The 16037-nt window shown below is 41.7% G+C and overlaps 1 protein-coding gene across 1 annotated transcript in view; it reads right to left on the bottom strand.

Moving 5' to 3' along the window:
* Window positions 1–16037, bottom strand: part of LOC109476570 — a 39465-nt gene that overhangs the window by 2480 nt on the left and 20948 nt on the right. The window contains exons 35-61 of the mRNA XM_019777554.1: window positions 15524–15736; window positions 15272–15377; window positions 15024–15140; window positions 14606–14741; window positions 14220–14400; window positions 13676–13943; window positions 13141–13327; window positions 12510–12624; window positions 12035–12152; window positions 11466–11665; window positions 10994–11122; window positions 10275–10487; window positions 9876–10022; window positions 9207–9381; window positions 8884–9065; window positions 8598–8697; window positions 7995–8125; window positions 6591–6753; window positions 5991–6197; window positions 5338–5541; window positions 4667–4843; window positions 4045–4176; window positions 3457–3725; window positions 2739–2913; window positions 1905–2036; window positions 1053–1226; window positions 338–486 (exon numbers count right to left, since the gene is read on the bottom strand). Of these exons, the coding sequence (XP_019633113.1) occupies window positions 338–486; window positions 1053–1226; window positions 1905–2036; window positions 2739–2913; window positions 3457–3725; window positions 4045–4176; window positions 4667–4843; window positions 5338–5541; window positions 5991–6197; window positions 6591–6753; window positions 7995–8125; window positions 8598–8697; window positions 8884–9065; window positions 9207–9381; window positions 9876–10022; window positions 10275–10487; window positions 10994–11122; window positions 11466–11665; window positions 12035–12152; window positions 12510–12624; window positions 13141–13327; window positions 13676–13943; window positions 14220–14400; window positions 14606–14741; window positions 15024–15140; window positions 15272–15377; window positions 15524–15736 (4500 nt within the window). The remainder of the gene's footprint in view (window positions 1–337; window positions 487–1052; window positions 1227–1904; window positions 2037–2738; window positions 2914–3456; window positions 3726–4044; window positions 4177–4666; window positions 4844–5337; window positions 5542–5990; window positions 6198–6590; window positions 6754–7994; window positions 8126–8597; window positions 8698–8883; window positions 9066–9206; window positions 9382–9875; window positions 10023–10274; window positions 10488–10993; window positions 11123–11465; window positions 11666–12034; window positions 12153–12509; window positions 12625–13140; window positions 13328–13675; window positions 13944–14219; window positions 14401–14605; window positions 14742–15023; window positions 15141–15271; window positions 15378–15523; window positions 15737–16037) is intronic.

Raw genomic sequence — 16037 nt, 5'->3', positions numbered from 1 at the left:
CCTCTTTCCCAGCACACACTTTTATTTTATTTTGTGTTTTTCTTTACGACTTGTTAGTAAAAACACCTGTCAGAGAGTGTTTACAAATCTTTAAGAAGACATTCTCAGGAAAAGACTGATCCCATAGCCCTTCCCACCTCAAAATGTAGAAAAACCAAAATAAAACATAAAAGCTGCAAATACATTGTAAATGATGGACATATAGCTACATGCCTCATTGGTCAAACCACTAATTGCGATCCTCTCATTGGTTGAACTGCTAATTATATTGGACAGTCAGGATTGGTTTATCAAAGTTGAGAGTTACATGACGTAGATTTTGTTCTTTTCTACTGACCTGGCCGGCGTGGTTGTGACACCGCACAATGACAAAAATCCTGGTTCCATGAGCGATGAACGACTGTGAGTCAATACAGGCGGATTTTCCGTCTCCTGCTATTTTGGTTGTCGTGAACCTCATCAAGTTGGCCAGATGCGGCGTTGTACCTGTAAAGTTAAGATTTATAGTTTTGGATAACACATAGCTACACAGAGATGCAGTATTATCAATTCATTTCAATTTATACTATAATAGAGATGCACAACCCCACTCAATTGCAAATAAGTGCCACTCCGGGGAGTGGAGGTGCCAAAATATTACACCTTACGAGTGGGTCCAAAAAGCTGGAAACATAGCTGTCAACCAAGTTTATTTGTTTACTTGGTTACTTCGTTTACATTCTAGTATTTTGTGGTGGTACCGCAAAATAAGTGCGCTTCATATAACCCGTTTTAGTGCCAAATGCTGTGGACATGTGATTTTTCCCACGTGTGACGTCAGCAAAGGGTCAAATGTTGTCTGAAGTCGATATCGCCCCCCGTCCCGGTTGACTTCAGACAACCTTTGACCCTTTGCTGACGTCACACGTGGGAAAAATCACATGTCCACAGCATTTGGGTCAGATAGCTGAGGAAGACTGAGTGATTCAGTCGAAAATTTCTGGTGAGTCAAATTTTGAGTTGGAGAACAGTTTAAGTTTTCCATAATGGTGCTCCTTTAACTAGCCACTCACCCAGAGCCCATTCGCAGTAGTTGATACCGCTCTCTTCATCACTAACGTCAGGCCAGTTGGCACAGATGATGTCAGTGTTCTGGTAATCCACGTCCACGTCACCCGTGGCTCCGTCCAGAACTGTTCCCATCACAGGGGGAGTCAGGTCAACCAGCGCAGGCTCAGAATACAGAACTACAAGAAGAGAAAGATATTGAGGTACAATTATTGAGATACAATTAACTTGGGCATGGTGGGCCTTGAAAACTGGGCCTTGAAAAGGTGCACTTAGGTGCACCCGTTCCACATGTATATTATGTATGTGGTTAATTGTAATAAATAAATAAATGAATCAATAAACTTCATTCTACACAGATGGTCATCATTGACTACCACAATGACGTCCCAAGAGGTTTGAATTAGAAATTCAGATTAAATTTTTTTCTTCGAAGTTTTTGCCAAGAAAAACTTTTAAGTTTATTGTAAATAGTAGTGATAAATAATAAACTGCTTATGCTGTTTTTACACATGCCCTTGCAATTCAGTTTACAAACAATTGCAAAGTCATCTAATAAGTCATGAAAATATAATAACTAATAATATTTTATATTACTTTTGTGCGTATCTAAGGCCCCATAGGTTCAGAATATATTTCCTGACATGACATGACATTGAAATAACAAATTTAATGACACTTTCTGTTACCAATAACTTTTATGAGTATTCAAGGCCACATAGGCGTATAAGGGCATTACTTCCTGCCATGACACACTTAACACTGACATAACAAATAACACTTTATATTACCAATAAGACTATCCAAGACCCCATATCTGTATTATATCCTGGCATCACGCAGTGACAAACGCTCACCTGCAGACAGCCCTGCTGCATTGGTTGCCATGACGACCACATGGACGTAGGAACCATGATGTAAGAAGAGACCGCTGTTCTGTGCGCTGTTCTGGACTCCGATAGCTCTGAAGGGCTGCAGCTGTGTGCCACCTAATGGACACAGTTTGAAATATCATTTGTTCATTTGAGTTCATTTGAGTTTACCACCACATATACAAGTGGAAGGGAGGACAAAACAACATTGACACCTTTACAAGTTGTCCTCCCAAACACAACATGCACAATATGAATACAGATCACATTATTCAATACAAAACAAATTGCAATAATGAACATTAACATGAAATATTATACATTAAACATCAAATATAATACATTAAACATCAATACTAATTCATAATCAGTCTGTGCGTGTTTGTTCAGTTAGTTTACTTGTGTCCATAGATATTTGAATAAAGTAAAGTAACAGGAAGTGATGGTGGAAATTGTGTAACCACAGACTGACAGGAAGGTTGAATTGGATGTCGAAACAGTCCCCCACATATGCAGAATCAGTGAAAAATTCACAACTAAGATTAATGAAACAACTTGACATTAATTTGCAAATACATGTACTACTACTACTTTATTGTGGCATGAAACTCTTGACTTCTTCTTGCCATTCATTGCTAATATCCTACATGCATATTGACAGCTTTAGCTTTAATATGTCGTAGAACTGAACCTTAACCTTCAGCACATTTGAGTACCTATTTCAAAATCGCGACAGGTTCGGGCTGTAGATTAGGTTAAAGAATGATACATATTGTTTATCGCAGCAATCTTTGATAGAGATTATAAGACTTAGTATACCTTTAGCAGTGCCGATAGCCCAGGAGTAGTCCACAATAGGAGACTCAGGATCCACCATGCTCCACTTGGCCGACACCGACCCCCAGTCTGACAGGGTCTGGGCCGTCAGGTCGATGTAGCCTTCATACACGGCCGTGGAGTTAAAGTGGGTGGTGGTGTAGGTCACTGGCTCCACCTGGCGAGGAGAAAAATAAAGACATGTATACGCGTGCATTCGCCATTTGTTCTGATACATACAACGTGATTATTAGAACGACACATTTGTTACAAAATATTCCTTTTAAAACCAAGACAATACATTTTAGACTGCATTGGAAACTTGTTAATGTATTGGAATTGTACTGTATGATCTTGAGGGAATACCCGATTGAATCACATCATGGAATGAATTGTAAAATGTAACTTTTTCCGGTATTACACCAGGTCCTGGTTTATGTTTTATACATGTACTATGATTACAACAGTACACATTTCTGGCGACTTCATCCACATTCTACATCCCACGGCTTACAGGGTAACAACCCTGTCAATCAACTGAAACCCAACCTCTACCCACTCCCACTCCTTGCTGCTGAGGACAAGATACATACAAACTCCTCCTAAACCAGCTCCACCAAAAACAATACTTCCATCTCAGAAGTATTAACACTGCAGCCATGAAAAGGAAAACTCATGGATGGCGGCAATGTAAAAGTAAGAACAGAAAACGGTTTCCTACCTTAAAGTTATCCAGTGAAATCCCTGCCTTCGTCCCAACAGACTGGACGGTGACAGTTGAGCCGGTGCCGGCCGCAGTGAAGTAGAAGATTTGTTTCTGCCAGGTGTCCCACTGTTCTGTAGAGGTGGTGTCGACAGTGGACACCTGTCTGTTCCGCAGTTTGAACACCTGATGAAGACCTGGGGCCGTCAGCAGACCTTCTTGGGTCAGACGGGGGACGTCCGTGGTCAGATCTTGGTTGGCGAAAAATGTGATGCGGTATTCTTGGCCTGTTCATAGAAAGTAAAGATAGAAAGAAATTGACATGAAACTGATTACAAGTAACTCTCAGTGTAGGTATGCTATATAACTCTCACAATGCAAAAAAGTATAAAAAAAGGAATATGTAGCATATATTATACTAACCATACTATATACTGACTTTCTCACAATTTATATCCACTACTCTGGTTGGTTATTCGTACTGGTCATCAGCTTGGCCAATCAGTATTCAGCTTACAATTTGTCAGTCTTCCCATTGAGGGATACTCTGTACATGCTGATTGGTTACCAACCAACCAATCAGCATTCGTGTTACGTATGACTTACCTGCCACAGTGGTGAAGGTCTGAGACATGGTGCCATGTAAGAGGAGATGAGAACGTCCATGTTTGGTCTGGAAGTCGTCAGTGGGTAAGGAGGAGATCTGTTCTGCCACAGATCCAGCTTCAAGTACCCAACCTTCAAGAAACAGAAGAGTGTTAACCTTTTTCATCATCTTAGAGATACTCTTTATGATTATAGAAACTACTAGTAATTTGTATCAGTATGTTATATAGCAATTTGGAAGATAGAAAATTGAGTCTGTGGTGTTTGTGATTGAAACAACTGTATGTAACACAGCACTACAAAACCACATATCAACCGTGTAATTAGTTTAAGATCAGTCCAAAAACTACAAACCTGAAACCACTGCAAATATTTTTCAATCAGAATTTTGCCAAACACTATTACAGTGTCTCTATTTTACGTAACTTCAATTGTATGGCAAAATTGATAATAATAATAATAATAACCTTTATTGTACATTCATTCCCTATCGGGCTAAGTACAGGTGAACAGATGAAAGGGTAATAAGGGTAAGGGTAAAATTCAACTTATTTTCCAATTATGCATTAAACTACTACATAAGATTTAATTATCTTTAAAGATAGAATTCAAAGATTGTCACCTGCTCCACCGGCTACTGTGTCTTCAAATGACGGATTGAGGAGCAGGTTTTCCCCTATCTGCAGGTTGGCCTCTGGGATCGGCGGGAAGGTGTCCACAAGGAACCCGTCAGACACGGCGACTGGTGACTGGTGCCCGGCGGCGTCCTGACCCTTCACTTTGTTGTAATAACGTTGTCCTGATACAAAACATTGGTTCAATGAACAAGCTGCCCAGTGTCATTTAGGACTTGAAGATATTCCTGTCCTGGGTACTGAAAGTGTGGTTTGTATAATCATGGATTTCACTCATAAGTTCTCGGCCAAACAAAATCTTTGAGGACAGGAGAGGGAGAGCTTGCAGGAATTTGTTGTGGATTGGGGGGTGGGGCACAACATAAAGCACCGATGACTAGACTAAACAATAGAGGACAATGATAGCCTGTTTGTGGCAAACATGAGATGACGATGAACATTTCTGATTGTATGGGGTCAATTTGAAGACAATATAGGTGCTAAATTGTCAATGACTTGAATCTTGAGATGGTTATCCGATACCTAATGTTATTAACTTTAAGGTGCTAACATGCCTCCATACCTGTTTACCCCAAGGTCTACAGAAATGGACATTTGAACTGCTCTATACATTAAACGTCTTAAATTAAAATCAAGAAAAAAACCTTAACGTTCTCACCACTTGTAAGACTGTTTGAAAGTGTGACGGTTCGCTCCTGGACCAATCCGGTGTCGGTCCAGTCCATGACGTTACACTCTGATTGGCTGTTGGTTTCTCCAATGCACCAGAAATGTTTGTCTATGCCCGAGTCCAGGTCGTTGAACCCGTGCCAAAACGCAGACACGATGGTTGAACTTGAAGTGTAGGTCTCATCACCAGGACCTGTTTGTAAGAGGATTTAATTAGGTTTATTTCAGATTACATCCTTTAGCAAACCAACAATAATGTCTATATTATATCTGTACTGTAAACTACTAAATTTACTACTGATTACAGCATTACAGCATTGCACCCATTTCTGCTAATATTGTTATAAGTCAGTTTGTAAGGTTTCAAAGAATTATTTGTACTCCAAAAATAAGAGGTGACTAAATATACTGTAAAGTATAGTTGCTGTACTGTTGCAACAGAGTGTAGATTATTGTTGGACTGAGCACTTTGGACTACTGTTGATGCCTCTGAACATTTATTATAGCTTATACCTGCTGTGGCTGTATAGTCCGATTTTGAGATTCAAACACATTTTTATGATATATATCTAAAAAGACCAGCAACAGACGGTTTGCCACAGTATATGGATGCTTCAATGTATAGAAAGATATTTTTCATACCCCTTCCATCAAAGACGACCCCTGGTGTCGGTGCCACCGTGTCCACCATGACACCGTCGCTGTGGAAGGTACTGTGCAGTCCGGCGAAGTTGTACGGCCGTACGGAGGTGTAGTACGTCCTGCCTGACTGCAGGCTCAGGCCCGTGAAGGTGTGGGACGTGGCGGTCCCGGAGACCACGTTATCCGCAAACCTCTTCACGTCTTCTCCTGTAGGTTAGTTTGTCGAAAGGTGAAGTTATTTTAATCAAGAGGAACGTTTCAAAACTAATATTCCACACTTGGTGAAACCTTTTCTTTTTTTTAGTTTTTGGTATTAACTAAATTCTTGTTACTAGTATATTGATTATTTCTCTAATAATAGTATATTTATGCAAGCATTGTCCTCTGGCATCCCGGTTTACAGCTTCTGAGACCTAACTTCTAGTGTGTGGCATTTGTGGTCTGTGGTTATATATTTCCCCCACTCACGTTTTACTCAACTGTAAGGACGCACAATATACACACGCACATACAAACAATACCTACTATTTTCAGTTAATTTTAGTATCTTTGGACATGAATCTGAATCATTACAAGTAAGATTCACAGTTACTATCTTACCTCCAGGGTAGGTGCCCAGAGCCAACTCAAAGCGCTGGAAATGACGGTCGTTCCCATCATTGATGGCGTCCAGGAAGACATACTCCCAGCTGGCGCTCAGGCTGTTTGTTTGGGCCATGTACTCAATATCGTGTTCGTCTGATGTGGACGTCAGGTCTTTGATCTGCAGCAAAACCAAACATTCATTAGCAAAGAGCTGGGAGTCAGTTTAGTCTCTACCCGAGTCATATCAAAGATTTGAAAATCCTACATACTCTTTTTAGTATTCGGGAAAGAGTTCGGGAGTTAAACACACACCACAACCAGTGGACTATAGTACAAACCGCAAATACACCTGTCCTTGGTCCAGAACACTATCAACACACAAACACACCTGTCCTTGGTGCTAAACACTTTCCACAAACACACCTGTCCTTGGTGCTGAACATTACCCGCACACTAAATACCTGTTATTGGTGCTGAACACTATCAACACACAAACAACAGTAAACTTTCCTTCCAAGATCATGTGAAGTCTACCGTTTCAAAGGCCTCCAGTAGGCTACACTATCTGAGATTATTGACCAAGCAAGGCATGAGTGTTGTTGATCTGGTTCAGGTGTATTTGTCATTGATTCGTCCCGTCCTGGAGTATGGACACGTCCTGCTGGTTGGGTGCAATGAAGAACAGTCCGCCAGTATGGAACGCGTCCAGAAACGTGCCCTACGTATAATCTCCTGTGGTGGTAGACGGGCGGTTCCAAACCTACCTACCCTGAAGGAAAGAAGGGAGTCAGCAGCAGTAAATCTATTCAAAGCTATGCTGAACCCTGATCACCCTCTGCACGACCTTGTTCCCCCTGAACGTGCAACGGCTACAGGGAGACAGCTTAGGAACAGCAACACGTTCACTCTGCCCAAAGCGAGGACCCTGCGCCTGAAACAGTCCTTCATTCACTGCGCAGTAAGACTCTTCAATGCCAGTGACAATGGCTGATACATGTATCTGAAAACCTATGCCTGCTATTTGCATGCATATAGCAGAGTGAATGGTGTTTGTACATATTTGTATATAGTGTGTTTTTCTGTGTACCTGTCCTGTCTTGGTTTTTTAACTTATTGTAAAAATCAGTTACGCAATTCAGGGATGCATGCAGCATTCCCTGCTTTTGTATGATTTTGTTGATTGAATAATAAACTGTAACTTAACATGGTAAAACACACCTGTCCTTGGTGCTGAACATTACCCACACATTAAATACCTGTTATTAGTGCTGAACACTGTTCACACACAAACACACCTGTCCTTGGTGCTGAACACCATTCATACACAATCACGTTCAATGAATTTGGCGACTTTATGATTAACACAATGCTACGAATCCTACATTTTAGGACTAAGTATTAAGTTCACGATGCACTGACCTTCCTCGAACTTGATCTCTTTGGTGGAGTTTGATCAGCTCTCACTCCGTTAGACTGGAAGTCCCTGTAGATGTTGTCGGTGTACCAGGCTCTCACATAGAACACGTAGGTAACACCAGGCTCCAGGGATGCTTGGGATCGAGAGTAGTTGTAAATAATTAGAAGCATGGTATAATTTGTACATCAAACAAGTTCCTACGCTGGTATTCACTGTGCACATACCATTGCTAGTGGACCTGCCCCTGGAACAAGAAGTCATGGGCTCAAATCTCACTGAAGAAAAGTTTCGTAGTCCTTAGGATTGGACCTTAAGCAATGGTCCACTATCCATTGTACTTGTCAAAAAGCAGCTGAAGTTTCCCTGGCACAATGAACCTGTGAATAGAGTGACTGTACATTGAATCTACATTCTTCTCTGTTATGACCAATGGAAGAGTAGCTCAAATTTTATAGCTCGTTGGAGCTAAAACGGTTCGTGATCACCTTTATAGTTACATAAAACTAGCATTTATTTTGTCTGACATATTCTATAACCGACTATGAAATACCAGTGTTATATGATTATTTCAAGGATACTAAAAGTTTCATTTGGTGAGAACGTACTTCCAACTGGAAGGGTGAGAACAGCGCTGGTCTCCAGACCTACATCATACCAGACACGGTCGTACACAAGATCGAACAACCCGGAACCAACCGTTTGTCCCTGGAGGATGTGGCAAAAATCAGACATAAAATATAAAATTAGAGAACGTATCATGAATCACATTTACAGTTGAAACAGATTAGTAGCAACCAATGATTTCAAGAAACTCCTGTACATGTACTGTGAACCACATCATATTCTTGAAGACCCAAATTGCCTCCTAAACGGACAAGATATCGTACTTACACTAATCCCAGCGCTCCACTCGTATCTGTACGGTCTCCCGGCAGACCCTATTGTAGCCTCCCTCCAGTTGGCCGCCAGTGCGCATGTGGAGTAGGTGAAGGAGGCGTCAGACGTGTCCCCATTGGTCAGGAGGCTGTAGTCGGTTTTGTCATAAACTTCGATAGTGGAGTAGCTCGAATCGGCTAGGAACAGACAATAATGTCAATGAATTATGACTCTAGTAATTGTCAATGTCGACAACATGAAACATCATGATTAGTTGTGCTTATTATTTGTGTGTGATGTAAGTAGAAACTGAAATGGTACATCTCGTAGAAAAGTACCTTGTGTGCAGGTATTTCCGCTAGGCCGGGCACAGTTCTGGTTGAAGGGTGCACAGATACAATGTCCGTAGCAGGAGTGTGCGTCGCACCGACGCACCAGCGTCAATTTACCAGTAGATCCAGAGGCAGGGACCGCCTCAAAAGCTGAATGTGCCACGGTACTGGCCAACCCCGCCTGTGAAAATAAATAAAATCTGTTACTCTTTACCTTTCACAAATATGTAATGGTCGTAAATGTGGTAGAGGTTTATATTATGGTTCACAATCTGAAGGTGTGTGATGCTTGGAATTCAAATGTATAAATATAACTTTAACTAAAAAAAATCAGATATTTCAGACTTCTGAGAAGTATTTCAGGTTTTTGTAAGTTTCCAGGTTTTTGTAAGTTTCCAGGTCACAGACCTCCGGGAAATGTTTTGCATACTCGTGAATGTATTGGAACTATGAAGGGGTCATGATGTAATGTAAATCGGGTATTACACCACTTCCTAAATTCCTCCGCACGTGGATGCTAGATCAACTTTAGGATGACCTCCCTGTCAATCAAGTGGTAGAATCACCTCCCACCCACATGCAATGGATTAGCACTTCAAACAGATGGACAAAATCCTTACTCAGCCACCCAAAACAATACTTCTGTACCCGAAGTAACAAGGATTCTGAAGTTACCCCGTTGATGGCCCATAGGGAGATGTACAGAGTGCTGTAGTCAGACACTGCGCTTGACAGCTGTACCGTCCCTGTGTGGACATAACCTTCGTCGTCCTCCTGGTCACCATTCGTGTTTCCGTGAGCTAGAACCTGTGGTGCACCATTCTACGGAAAGGCAATATTGCAAAAAAGCACAGTGTTAGGGCATGCATAATTTAACTTCGTAGAAGCCACTGAGTCAGGTCTTACCAGAGTTTTGTCCCTAATTACCTAATCTGGTAGTGGGCGCATGTGGTATTTCCCGAATATACAAATTATCTCACAAATATGCAAATTTGGCAACCCGCTTGTAAATCAGATTTCACAACAACGTGGGCATTGTTTCTATTGCTGATGCTTGTTTAACAGAGGTCTTACCAGAGTCTTGTCCCTTCCGTAGAACCCAGTCCCGACTGCCACCATGAGTCTGTCTATCCCAGAGTGGTAGTCACTGAAGCCGAGCCAGGCCAGCTTCAGGGTCGGAGTTCCGCTGTTATCGTAGGTCATCCAGCTGTCCCTGTGCCTGGTCAGCCGGGCGGCGTGGGTCGTGTTAATGGCGAAGTGTCCGGTCAGTGGCTTGGAAGAGTCCACCTGGATGCAAAAGAATAAAAAATTATTAAGAAAATGAAAATTAATAAGAAAATGAAAAAAAGATGAAATTAAAAATTGAAAAAAAAAAAAACAACAACACAGGACAGGACAGTCCCAGTATGAAATGAGCACAATGCTGTCTTCTTTAAAGATCCCAGTGAAGACGACAACTGCTTTTTCTATGATTTGTCATTCTTTATATCATCTCTTAGTCAAATATAACAAGAAAGACTTTCTGTTTATTGTATTATGAAGGACACGTTAGAAATAATTTCTAAATGTGCAGTCATATTAGTCGCTTTTGCTTTGACATAAATTGTCAAGGAGGCTTTGACAGAAACAACCAATAACAAATCTATGATATTTTAAGTTAAAACAGTCTTTTCTGTGAGAAAATAGTGTTTGGTACCACTTAATGCAAAACTAATCAGAAAATGTCCTCAGTTTGCGATTGTACAACGTTCATACGACAAATGTGATAATGTGTACTTTAGTCTTTTGCTTACCAGTAGAGATCCAGTTATGGTTTCCGTGCAGAGCCTTGCGTTGTTACACCCGATCACCTTTGCAACGTAGTTGTTCCCATCATCCAGTGCGAGCTCGGTGAACGTGTACTCATACACTGTGCCATTGAGCTGAAAAATATCAAAGTCACAGCTAAGTATCATGTATAGATGTATGTAACTATTGCATGGAAAAAATAGTACATAAAACATTGATAAAATAGTAATTTATTAGTCACTGTTCTGACTTCTGCGCTTTACACTTCGTACCCCAAGGAGTTAAAATTAATCTTGATAATTTGATTCCAGATTTTCTATAATAATTTTAATAATTTAAAAAAGCCTTTTACTTTGACGTCTTTTAAAACCATTATAGGGTTAGAAAAAGTAGTCAGAGTTTTCCGCTGCCTAGTTCGGAAAACATTCTACCTGATGAAGCCATATGTATTTTGTCTAGTATTGTTGTTTTACACACCTTTATGTTGGCGACCTCCGCTCCGTGATGGTTGGACAGAGAGACGTGCTGATCCACCACCAGACTCTCGCTGTCGTCAAACCGCCATTTTATCTTCACACCAGACCGCCATGTTTGTGTTCCACTCACGAAGGAACCGTGGGTGTGGTCAAAGTGCACGGCTGTCGTCACGGTCGGTGCAGAGGTGTCCACTCGGAACCCTGGCAACATTAAATAAACAGTACGTATACGTTTTTCGGGTCATCTTTGGCGTATGAATCTTACACCCCTTTCCACTAAAGGCTTCCGCTACTGAGTGACCAGATATTTGACAGATTTTAACAATTTTCGTACATGTAGGTGTAGAACGCAATTTGTTTTACTTGTGTATGTGTGTTTGGTGCAATTGAAAAAGGCTGAATATTTTGATATGGTGACAAAAATGGTTAAATACATCGATTCGCTCACGTTCAAGAAATTTCTGTATCGGTATAGCCGGTATACCCGCTCTTCGGCGTAACACACCAGCTTCATGGAAACGAAAGCATCCAACTGTGTCTATTGGCTGGATATAAATGGCTATTTTTTACCGTTGGATGTGGTCTCTACAGACATCCCCACACGGTTGTATGCCTTCACTGTGACGTAGATCAGGGTGTTGACAGGAAGGGAGAGTCCTGTCTTCACAGCTACATTCGTCAGGTGGAGCTGTAAAGCAATGCAACACGTAAATCATTATACTACAATCAACATCTTGTTCAGCCTTTGAGAAATCATAGCTTCCAGACTTGTGCGAGGTATTCAGTGTTATCGTGACCTTCACGTTCACCAGGAACTGCGGAGGGATTGTATGATGACATACAATCGGGTATTACACCACTTTCCGAAGACATGCGCTGGGTCACCTTCGGGTGGCCTCCCCATCAATGAACTGCCAAAATCACCTCCCACCCACAATGAAGCCAAAACAATTCGAACAAACCAACCAATGATTTCAGCCACACAAAACAATACTTTAGTACCTAGAAGTAACAAACACCAAAAGCGGTAGAGAAGTGTACTAACCCGTGTTAGTCCCAGGATGTTACTTCCGCCCGGTGTAGTACCAGCGCGCCATTCATAGTAGGCCAGTCCAGAATGGGGGTCATTGAACCCGTACCAGTGGGCAGCCAAACTGCTCCTGATGTTGAAGAAAAGAAAATACAATGATGCAGAGAGCAGAAAACATAGCATTTGACAGTAAACAGATTGAAAAAGCACATGCAAATACATGTAGTAGAGTACATGACTGCATTGTGTAATATACATTTCCGCCAACAGGAACATTCAACTGTATTCACCATGGGTAAATTTCCCTTTTTGTGGGGTAAGCCTTGCATATCTTACCCCAGGTAGGTCTGATAATGGTTACCTAAATCATCAAATGCCCAAAGTAAGCATTGCCAGGCTTACCTGACATTTATCGCCATTGGCAAATGCAACTTTTCATCTACAAAATGCAACTGTTTCTGTTGGCAAAAAAAGGAACTTTCCGATGATTGCACTGCATCTAACCAATGTTTCAGCACCAAGGACAGAGCCTGCAATACTTGTTACAGTCATCCAATACAATTTCTGGGCAACAAAACTGGAATGTTCTATAGCATAATTCTAATCTTACAGTGTCATTGTTAATTGCTGTGTGGACTGTACTTACGTTGATGCCTGGTAGGAGGCCTCCTCTCCCTGAGCCCCATCCAGGACTCTCCCGGCGACAGGCGGGGAGTCGTCGGGGATGACTCCGTCAGACGACACGGTGGTGCAGAGGTCGGCAGCGTTACACGCCGTCACCGTCACGTAGTACGTCTCTCCTGGGGTCAGCTGAAGGGCGTCCACACGCGCAGCTGTGGAGAAAAAACAAAGATACTCAATCTTGTTTCAAACGTATAAGAGGTACATTTTTATTCATTTTCCATTAAAAAAAAGACGCACAAACATTGATGAATGAATAAAGCTTCCCTTTGTGTTTTTTTACATTGAATTAATATTAATCATCATATCATTAATCATCATATCATTAATGCCCCACGGAGTAGTTAACGGGCAAAACGAAAAAAAAAACATCCCGTAAGCTACCTGGCGGGGAAACGTGACTGGGAGGACGTCGCTACATGTGACGTCTCCGCCCCTAAGGCGTTGCCAATAACTTGCAAACTTAAATCCATGCAAGATACATATAAAATTGATGTTACCTTGAAGAATCCCGACGTTCTGTGGAGCCAGAATGTCGCTACATCCGGCACACACCCCGACGCTCCACGTGTAGCTCACCACGGCAGAATGGGGGTCGTGGAAACCGTCCCAGTGGGCGTGGATGGTCGTGACGTCGTCCTGATAGTCTATGTCGTTCACGGCGCCACTCGTGGGTCCGTCGTACACATTCCCGGCCTCAGGCGGGGACGTCTCCACAACCACGGCCCAGGACGTCGCCATAGTCATCAGCCCGGCTCCGTTATAGGCCTGGAGGTCGTCAAAGGAGAAGTTATCAAGGCTGAAGACCTCACAACGTTTTTAAATTTAGATATTAGCTGTATGATTACTATGATTACAGTACCTATGCGCCTACTAGTATGTGAAAAAAAAGGAAAACCAAAAGGATCATGTTGGTGATGATTCGACAATCCAAAGGGTGAAAAAATTCTAATTTTACCCATTAGTAAATATCATTGGGGCCTGAATAATGTGTGTAACTGTGCCAGTTTTATGTATTAGATAAAATAGTATAGTATTACATACCTTGACGGAAACATAATACTCATGCCCTTCATGCAGCTGAAGAGGACTGTTCTCATCTGTCTGAGCCTCCGTCTCCTCCACCCTAGTGAAGGGGTAGATGTCGGCATGACCCGCCCTGGAGCCGACCGCCCACTCAAAGAACGACACTCCGCTCTCTGTGTCGTAGAACACACCCTCCCAGCTGCAATGGCAAGAGATCACGGTTACCTCAAATTCATTGGTATGCTATGGAAAATTGACAGGCAGAAGAAAAGGAGGTTAACAGGTCAGACACAGGAAATGGGGTGATTTGAAGGTCTTAAATCCACAAAATACCACCTGAAGTCGGAGAAATAATCTACGATCCGTGCTGAATTTGAAGAGACAGTCATGTAGAGATATCATACCTTGCAGACGCCGATGATGAACTGTAGTGAAAACTGCCCCCCACGTTGATGTGAGTGTCCGACTTCAGTGGAGGTGTGGTGTCAACGGTCACTCTCTGGGAACCTTTGCTGGTCGACAGTCCGACAAAATCCACAGCTGATGAAAAACGAAAACAATTATTTTTTTACTTCCGAGGTTACCTTCAAGCTGGTCACCTTCTTATGAGTCGTCAAAACCATGTCCAACCCTCCATACAGCCGTTGCTACTCTGACAGACACACAAACTCAACTCAGCCACACAAAACAATGTAAGGATTCACAGTAAAATAGGTACAGATCATTCTGAAGCCATTATCAAGCATGTAGCAGCTTGCATGGTTTATAGAATTTGATATAGTCATTATGATCAAGTCACAAGGGTGCTACTACGCTTTGTACCTTTGACTGTTGCGTAGTACGACCAGCCATGTTGTAGCCTAAGTCCATGCAGAGTGACGTGGTCTGTTATACCGACGTCTGTCCAGCTCTGGATATCTGAACCACCAGCAATTGTACCTGCGGAAAAGTATTATTATTATAGCTTTTTTCAACAAGTTGAGGTTCAATGTATCAATGAAACATCATCATCTGCTTTTACACAGTAAATCATAGTCAAGTCATGTAGAGAAAATTGATTTATTTCTTACCGATTGCATATTCGTAGTGCTCGATCCCAGAATGATGCATAGAAGCATGATGTTCTTCAACATCCACAAACTCATCCCACTGAATAAACATTTCAGTCGTTGACACCTAAAAAAGAAAGACAGTAAAAAAAAAAAGAAAACAAAATTAACGATTGTGGTTGAAACGTCTTGAATCCGTGACATAGAAGCAGCCTCTATCTCTATATTATGATAATATTATAGTAGGAAGTTTATGATTGATTGATTGTCTACCTGATAGTTGGATTTGTCGTTGGAGCCAATCCAAACGTCGGCAGCATCAGCGTTGGGCGGAGTCACGTCCACCGTCACCCCGCTGCTACAGACGGCCGTCTCCGGCAGCGTTTCTACCCACTTCTCGTACGTGATGGAGGTCTCCTGGGCGTGGATACACACGATGTACCGCTTGTTATGTTCCAGGCTCAGGTCATTCACGTTGATGTATTCCTATTGGAGAAAAAAGAATGTACGTTTAGCAAACAAAATAAGAATTGTTTAAGATTTGAATCATTAGATTTTTCGTTTCTTTTTTGTTTTATTCATTATAATCGTGAATCTCTCTGTTTACCACTCTATTTATTTTCCACTAAGGCCATGTTGATTTGATTATATGGATGACATCCGCGCGCGCATGAATTTTCGGCCATTTCCAAAAAAAAAAATTCAACCATACTGTAAATCGTGCAAAACAGTTGCTAAATGAGCAAAAATATACCATAAGTTGCAAGGAAAACAATTAAAAACGATA

This window comes from Branchiostoma belcheri, unplaced genomic scaffold (genome assembly GCF_001625305.1).
Source record: "Branchiostoma belcheri isolate BF01 breed outbred unplaced genomic scaffold, Haploidv18h27 scaffold38, whole genome shotgun sequence".
Classification (NCBI taxonomy): Eukaryota; Metazoa; Chordata; class Leptocardii; order Amphioxiformes; family Branchiostomatidae; genus Branchiostoma; species Branchiostoma belcheri.
Note: the sequence above shows the minus strand (reverse complement) of the source record. Positions and strands in the feature narration are given on the sequence as shown.